Genomic DNA, 8740 nt, shown 5'->3' on the forward strand with positions numbered 1-8740 from the left:
AGACATCATTCTGGATAGAACAGATTAATTCCCCAAAAAAATTATAGTAATTTAAAATATCATGCTCTTTTAAAAGATCTATGTGCTCTCCGAGTCTTACTTGTGATTGTCATGGTTGCTGTACTAATCTTCTTTGAGCCACTTATTTAACTGTACATGTTGCAGATAGTTGAACTGCAGCAGTTAGAGCTGTGACCTCACCCATGTTCATCTTGAGTCGTTTCTTATTCCAACGTCTCCCCCTGCTGGACTTAAATTGACATTACAATGCAAGACAAGATTTATTTCTGGGCAATTTAGAAAAAATTCATATTTAACCATTTATTGTAGACACTTAATCTTCAAGTATGTGCGTGAGAAAGGTGACCTACAAACTTCAATGAGTTATCTCAGTTCTGGCATAACGAAGGGGCCAAAATTCCAACAAACTATTATCAGACACTAGTGGAAGGATGCTCATTACATTTGACCATAAGAATGCTCTTTCAAAGATAATTCTACCAAAAAATAAAGCTATGAATATAAATGTCTGAATTAAAAAAGAAAAATATCAGTAAATATAAATATTTTTGGTGATCCTAATTGATCTTGTAATTTAAATATCTGGTTTCGACTTTATGTCCTTTAATGTAGTTTATCCACATTTTAAATAATTTTCTTCAAGGATCATCATCATCATTAGCGGTTCATGCAAAGTCTTTCTTTAAGTTATTTGGATCACTTTACTTCTTTTCCCTTAACTTATATGGTTTGCGAGTTTAATGTCAGTAACTAGACACCCTGCACTATTCACATTCCTACAAAATGAGGCTGTATTGACATATATGAAGTGTTTGATATATGAGAGCATTTTGAGGAGGGAGAGAAATAGGAAAGCTTTCAGTTTTGCCATCTCCTCATCGCTTCCTCGTATATCAAACACCTGAATCCATTTGAACTGCCAGCAGGAATTTCAGTAAAAACGAGTCATTAACAAATGGCGAAGAGCTGCTGCTGCGAATGGGTAACATTTAACCAGAAAATATAATCCACTGACCAAAAGAACAAGCACATCCTTGACACAGGGTGTTGACGTGAAATAATGAGACCTTTAACAAAGATGCACAGAGTTTCAGTGCTCCGACATTACTCAGAAACATTCAAGTATGTGGGGATTTGAATCTAATTTGAAGCTAATACTAGAAAAAATAAGCTTAAGCTTCAAAAGTTGCGGCTTGTTTTCTCGGGAATCCTACAGAGGGCGAATGCAAAATGACAAAGCACTTTCTGCCCGTATCACTTGAGCTCATCTAGCAGTGCAGGTGTGTCACTGTAAGGGGTAGGAGGGCGTTTGGCAGCTCCACAGCCATTGTGCTCAGTGTCTAGATTTCCAACCTCGGAGAGACATCATGTCTGCCCCGCTGCGCTTCGTCTCCATCTTACTGGCCTGGACGGCAGGAGCTTGGGCCACAGACTACAACCTGCCTTTCATGGAGTACCTGGACAAAGACACCTTGGTCCACCTGAAGTGGGGATTTGATCATTTGCAAGGAAACATAACATTCCAACTGATAGTCAACACCACAGGCTGGGTCGGCTTTGGTTTTAGTCCTCACGGAGGCATGGATGATGCAGACATTGTAATGGGGGGACTTAGATCTGATGGAAGCTATTTTGCAGTAAGCAGATACTTTAAATATTAGGTGTTGATATGACAGAAACCAGGAGTTATTGGTGCCTTAAATGTTTTTTTTTTTTTTTTTTTTTTCCTTCTGTGTTTTAGGATTATTATTCACTAGGGGAGAAAATGCCTGAAATGGACAAGGAGCAGAGCTACACCCTGCTCTCCATGACTGAAAATGATGGACAAACAATAATGACCTTTCAAAGGCCAATAGAGACCTGTGATGAAAAAGACTTCCAGATCACTGTAAGGCAACTTATCCTGCACATTTACAGGCCAGCATGTCAAAATATTAAATGAGCTGTTGTATTCACTGAGCTTTCACAGCTACATCCTGCTGGTATGGTTTATTTCCAGGGTCAAATCATATTGTACTTCTATTCTAGACTTTGTTGCATTAACCATAACGGTGAGAAGAACATTTATCCTTTCTGTTGCACAATATGTTGCTCTGTCGATTCTCTATAACCTGTTTATTATATTCTAAGGTTGAGTGTACAGCTCAGGTTTCTCACATATCAGCTGTCTGTGTTAAGCTTATCTTACCCCTTACCTGGTCCAACTGCTTAAGAAGACAAAAGAAGCATAAAAAATAGCCTCAAAAGATTTGAGACAATAGAAAACTGTCTTTCTATTGAATATGTGAAATATAATACTGTTCCTGTGAGAGAAAGAACAGTTTTGTATGTTTTTTTCACCATACATGTTTCTGTAAGATAAACTTGTACGGTGTTTCTGAAAAGTTTTTCTGTTTTTTTTTTTTATTTTTTATTTTTATTTTTATTTTTTATTTATTTTTTGTTGTAAAACCTCATCCAATAGGCTCAGTCCATCAAACTGATCTACGCGTACGGTACAACAGATGTCATCAAATACCACGGGAGCTTTAGAGGGACCAAGGAAATAAATCTTCTCAACTACAAGTCAAAGACGGTCCCACCTGATGCCAGATATCTCAGTGTGAAGGTGGACAAAGTAAGTAAGAAAGACAGAAAATTGTGGAAGAAGCTGACCAATACACAAATTAATAATTCCATTCTATTTAAATGCAATTATAGAATTTGAGCGATAAGATTTTCAATAATACGTCAGAAAACCCTAGCTTGCTTGTTTTTTTTAACACATAGTATAAAAGAGAGAGAAAGAGAGATAAAAATGGTTACTGATCACATGAGTTTACATGATACACTGTCAAGTGTACAAACTTTAATGGAACATGTGTAATTGAAATTTTATTTTATTGATTATAATAAAACAATGTGCTATTTTTTGTTTCTAATTTGCAGATCTCTGTCCCTCCCAACACAACCTACTATCACTGTAAAGTAATGAAGCTTGAAAACTTGCCCACAAAACATCATATTTATCAGGTAATGTCACTGTCTTTAAAGTAAATATATCAGTGTGGTACATTTTAGGTATACCTAAAATGTACATTTTAGTACCTAAAGTACTAAAATGTACCTTAATTGTATACAATTAAGTATACAATGTTCATTTCTAAACTGAAATATTAGGCTTTGCTAATTTATGTAAGAATATCAGAATATATTGGGATCATACAAATCCACGCCACGGTGTGTCATGAGGTGTGGTTGAGGTGGTGAGGAGTAGACGCAGGCGGACCCAGGATGTACGAATATGATGGTTTTAATAAGGATGATGCTCGATCAGCCCAAAAACAGGCAGCACGGCAGAGAGACCGGTAGCAACTGATAAACAGGACTTGGAGATGAGAGCTAACGCAAACCAGGACTTAGTAGTTCAACTGGAGCGAACACAAGACGTCCAAATGACGTAAGACACAGTTAGACCTAGACAATGACAAGGATCCTACGAGGAACACAGACAACAGGTGGGTTTAAATACACATGGGGTAATCAGGGGAATGAGACACACCTGGGGAGCAATCAACGTGGAGGACAGGACTGAGACTCACAGGAACAGGACTACACAGGAAAAAAAACTCAAAAATAAACACACAGAAACACGGATCGTGACACGGTGTTCATTTCTATAGGAAATGGTTCTGAAAACTATCTTTTTCACTTCACAGTGTTGCTCTGTCCCATACAATCCTATTTGAATACATTGACATTTGTTACTCTTTCAAAGCTGCAAAACATTACTGGTGGCTTGTGCTGCTGTGATGTTAAATACACTGTTTAATTTGAGTTAAACATTAAATAACTGTTTCTTACCTTTTAGATTGAGCCAGAGATTGAGAACCAGGAAGTCGTCCATCACATGTTGCTGTATCACTGTCCCTCTTTTGTGAAAGAACCATATGATAAACCGTGCTACATGGGTGACATGGGAGACACCTGCTTTGGAGTGGTGGCTTCATGGGCAGTAGGAGGCACAGTAAGGGAACATGACCTGTAGATATTCTCAGACAATCCTAAGACTATAAGTAACTCCTAGTGATGTCATTTTCGGAAATATCTTCGAATTTCTGGGGTTCAAAGATTTTTTTTTTTTTTTTTTTTTATAATTTTACCTTGATAAAATAAAGGTTGTTCACAAAGCATCTTAGGAGCCTTAGCTCCTAATGTGAGAAAATGTTAAACGAAGGACGGTTTGTTTTAGTAAGCCTAAAAATGCCCTAAGCAGGGAAGATGGTCGAGAGACAGACAAAAAGGATCCGAAAATAATTCTTTGACCCACAGATTCAGTTTATTTTTTGTTGTTTAGTACGTTTCTACCTTCTTGGTATATATTAATGCCAATCTGTCTAAATATTTTATTGAACGACCTACATTCATTGCAAACATCTTTGTCTGAATTCTTAGGCATACGAGCTTCCTGAGAATACAGGTATTCCCATAGGAGGAACTCACAGTGACACATACTACAGGTTGGAAATCCATTACAATAACCCACAAAAGAAAGAAGGTAACATAGGTTTGGAACAAAGGCTTTTTGTGTGCCATTTTAGGAGTCATTTATTTGTCTTCCTTTCGTTGCATAGATATCATAGACAGCTCAGGACTGAGGCTTTACTACACGGACAAACTTCGACAGCATGACGTGGGCATTCTAACCACGGGAGTGTTCCCAGTGAGTCACATGGAGTATGACGTCCCTCCTAAAGCAGAAAAGTTCCACACGTATGGCATTTGCAACACGTCTTTGTTTTCACAGGTATGAAACTCTGTATGCAATAGATGAAACTGCAATTGCACTACTTATTCTACGCCTACTTTTGAAAGTATTTATGACCCTATAACCTTTTACATATTAATACAATATCATCAAAATAAAATAAAAAAATAAAAAACACAGGTTTGCAATAAGAGCAACAAATAAAAACAATTAAAGAAAATAAAATATTAACTGAAACAGGAAGAATTGATCAGTGCTGATTACTGACCAACTATGCTTCAAGCTGCCACTTAAACAATAAATAGGTGGAGTCGTCTCTTATGGTGACAGCCTGGTAATGTATCCCAGCAGCTATTCTTTAGCAAATAGATAATTATGTAAAAAGAAGAATTTTCTGATTTGAACCTCACAGTTCTGTTTATATCATTTTCTTCTTTATTCACATCCTCCAAGGGAGGAGGGACCTTATCTATTGTTGACTTATAATTGAAACTGTTGTTTATCAATCATTTGAAGTTCTCAAAACTGGAAAAAACAAATCCTAAATTATGCAAATATGATATGACTGCATGATAATAGAAATCATTGAATATTGTGGTTTTAACATAATAAATTGCAAAAAAAAAAACATGACTATGTTTGCCAGGCACTGTGTGTTGATGCAAGTTTTCATTTCCACCCACAGCTTGTGGACCCCATACCCGACCTTCAAGTGTTTTCAGTGCTCTTGCACACTCACTTGGCTGGCAGGAAAGTCAGAGTGGGCCACTTCAGGTGAGAAAAACAAGATGAGTACTTGCTTCACGCCAGCCACCCACTCTTTAACCTGAGGCGTAACATCATACCAAAGAAAATACATTTGATCTCTAAAGCACAGAATGTTTGGTTTTCAAACATAACTTTATATTTTGTGGTTGATCTTTCTAGAAAAGGAAAGCAAATAGATTTCTTGGGAGTAAACGAAAACTACGACTTTGACATGCAAGAAATTGTCAATTTAGGAAACATCAAGACAATCAAACCGGTGAGCTTTATTAACTTCTTTCAGCCAAGAACATGTTTAGTAAAAGATTAAAACACTTTGGGCTCTCATAATGCTAAATTACTTGTTTCTTTCATTTCAGGATGATGAGATCATTGTGGAGTGCGTCTACAATACCTTAAATCGCACTCAATCCACTATGGTGGGTCAGCCTTGTTGTATTAACAGATCTTTACAAAAAAATATAAATAAATAACAAAAAGAGAAATTGCTAATTCAAAGTCAGAAACCAAAACACATCAACATTGCTGCAAAATGTCCTGTCAGATCTTTTAACAGAAGAGTAGTCTGGTCTTTACCACATTATAAATGATTTAAATCTGATGTTAGGTGTGGAAAACTTGACACCGCAAATTCCAAACTGCCATTATTTATTAATTAAACAAAAATAAAACCAAAGTGGAAATGTCTTTAAAAGACAACAACAACAACAACAAAAAAAAAGCAAAAACAAAACAAGGGCACATTCCAAAAATGTACAGAATGTGGTAAACTCCGGAAGGTAAAGAAGACTGTTCTTAACATTCACTGTAAATGTAACTGGAGAAGAAACCCGAACTGTTGATTGTTATTAGATCCTACTCCTGTGAGTAAAATTAGGAAGTACAGGTTCGTCTCAGGAAATCAGAATATCATCAAAGTTCTTTTATTTCACTAATTTGATTCAAAAAGTGGATGTAACATATAAATTAATTAAATACAGTGTCACATACTATAAGTCATTATTGCAGTTCATGTTGGTGAAACTTAGAACTAATATAAATTCATAATTCAGCTTCTCAAAAAAGTTGAAGATTTCTTACAAATTATGAAGAATTTTTTTTTACAAATCTTATGTTATGAACTTATTGTGGTCCCTACAATCAAATGGAAGACTGCTGAAATGTTGTCAGGTTTAATTGAAAATTAAGTGGAAGATAACCTTTTAGTGTGGACTGCATTTGTAATCAGTGCTTCAAGACTCCACACACATATCAAAGACACGGGCTACAACTCTGGAAGACAAAGTCACTGGAGCCCAAAGGAAGAATGGGCAGACAGAAAATCCAAACTGTCTGAAGTCCAATTTAAAGTTTCTACAGTCACTGAAGATCAGGAGAACAAGGTCATCTGCCAGTGTTAATCCACTGTGTTTTCTCAGCAAGGGCATTTTTTCCAAGTTATGCTCTACCTGCTGATAAACATCATGGAGACGCTGGTGTCATTTTCCAGCAGAACTTGCTGACATAAGCCCTGTAGGGAACCTTTGAAGTATTTCCAAAGGAAGAAATGCGAAACCAGACAAACTGTGAGGGTTGATTTGCTTTCGTGATGCACTGATGCTGCTATTCCTGCAAGAGAAACCTGAACAAGTGTGTGCACATACCATAAAGCACAAAGTTTTGAGTAGGCTTTCATTTCTGTCATAAACATTATCGTTTTGTTATTGGTCTTATAGAATATTTTTGATTTTCTGATAAACTCACTGAACACTTGTGATTTTCCATGCTGTCTGCTGTGAATCTATTGCTTAGGATTTAAAGTGAAAGACTAAACTTTTTAAAGTTGTTTGTTGTGTTGCACCTATAATGGCATTATATAGTTGCATATTACAGTACCAGACAATTCCGACATATTTTTGGGAACATTAAGCAATGTGTTTTAAAAAAAATAAGGAAACTTATATTTCATATTGTCAACCTTTCAGATGGGTTTGTCCACCTCTGACGAAATGTGTCTGGCTTTCCTGTTCTACTACCCAGCTATCAATATTACTTCATGCACCAGTCGCCCAAATACAACACTTCTATCCACCACAGCTGATCAGTAAGAACAATGGAATCAAACACTTGGCATTTTTGCTAAGCTTAATGATTTACAGTGTAAACGTTTGTTGCAAAGTTATTTTTTTTTTAATACAGCTTTAATTATTTCTGACAGAATCGCTGAGTATCAGAGCTTGGTGAATGCCCTGCCACAAGTTCAATACATCACTGATGCCAATGTAAGTTGACAGTGTTTCCTTGGGTAATTTATTTTACTTTTTATATTGAGCAATCATCAGTAAATAGGGCCAGTCTATTTATTAAAATGGTGTGGTTATACAATAATGATTTCAAATCGACTTTTGTTCAGTTGTAGCCAGCATGGATTTTCCCTTTGTCACGTCATTTTTAACATTTTGTTATAGTGGCTACTTTTATTGGTAATGTAATATTTATAAAAGTCTACCGCATTATGTCACATATTTATTTTAAAGTCACAGCCCGTAAAAAGATTTGTTTCAACTGCTTCTGTAACTATTGCAGAGCAAATCATCGCTTTACAGACATGGCACTGTCAGGAACGTAATGGAGACGCCAACTGCTACTTGCAAAAACACAAATATTGCAAGCAGACTCAGTATTTCCTGGATGGTGAAAGCTGGAGGAATCATCCTTCTGCTCCTTTCAATTGCTATAATGTAGCATGGCTGTATATGAAACAAATCCATATGCCAACTTAGGACAGTTAATATTGAATGAAATAGACAATTTTGAACTTAAATGATGCTTATGATCAATAGGTGTGTTAGCAAGTATAAGAGATTTTTATGAGCGGATCAATTTATATTTTTGTCATAAAGTACAATAGAGGCTCATTAGCTGCAATTTTAACTCTCTATATTAAAAAAGAAAAAAATGTATCAGACAAAAAAATATTTTCATGGTAATAAAGCAATGAAATGTTGTAAATAGATTTTAGTTCCAGAAAATGTCACTCACACATTTACTTTTAATTCCTCTTCATTCCTTGCACTTTCACAGTAAATTGATCTATATATGTAGTTACAGCAGTCTGCATTCATAAATGTTTGTTTGACTTAAATAAAAAGGTTGATGCAAAACATAGATGTGTTGTATTCTTTTTTTAATACTTGAAAGAATGAAGCTAAAACATTATATTCAGTT

General features: G+C 35.8%; 1 protein-coding gene across 1 annotated transcript; it reads left to right on the top strand.

The window, feature by feature from the left end:
* The first annotated feature begins 1224 nt into the window (after positions 1-1224).
* Positions 1225-8676, top strand: moxd1l (monooxygenase, DBH-like 1, like). The gene is made up of 13 exons (XM_015004484.2): positions 1225-1658; positions 1763-1909; positions 2486-2638; positions 2950-3033; positions 3872-4027; positions 4456-4558; positions 4635-4807; positions 5454-5542; positions 5696-5792; positions 5893-5952; positions 7498-7616; positions 7731-7794; positions 8099-8676. Exons 1-13 carry the CDS (start codon positions 1389-1391, stop codon positions 8255-8257), a joined length of 1674 nt encoding a protein of 557 aa, XP_014859970.2. The 5' UTR covers positions 1225-1388; the 3' UTR covers positions 8258-8676.
* Positions 8677-8740: the final 64 nt, after the last annotated feature.

The sequence above is a fragment of the Poecilia mexicana genome, unplaced genomic scaffold, assembly GCF_051168715.1.
Source record: "Poecilia mexicana isolate PSO_F unplaced genomic scaffold, ASM5116871v1 scaffold_21, whole genome shotgun sequence".
NCBI lineage: Eukaryota > Metazoa > Chordata > Actinopteri > Cyprinodontiformes > Poeciliidae > Poecilia > Poecilia mexicana.

What these genes read in the sequence shown, in the direction of transcription:
- moxd1l (XM_015004484.2), top strand. Translation starts at nt 1,389, where the DNA reads ATGTCTGCCCCGCTGCGCTTCGTCTCCATCTTACTGGCCTGGACGGCA. An exon ending in CTGATGGAAGCTATTTTGCA is followed by an intron (nt 1,659 to 1,762) that starts GTAAGCAGATAC and finishes TCTGTGTTTTAG; the next exon opens with GATTATTATTCACTAGGGGA. An exon ending in CTATCCACCACAGCTGATCA is followed by an intron (nt 7,617 to 7,730) that starts GTAAGAACAATG and finishes TATTTCTGACAG; the next exon opens with AATCGCTGAGTATCAGAGCT.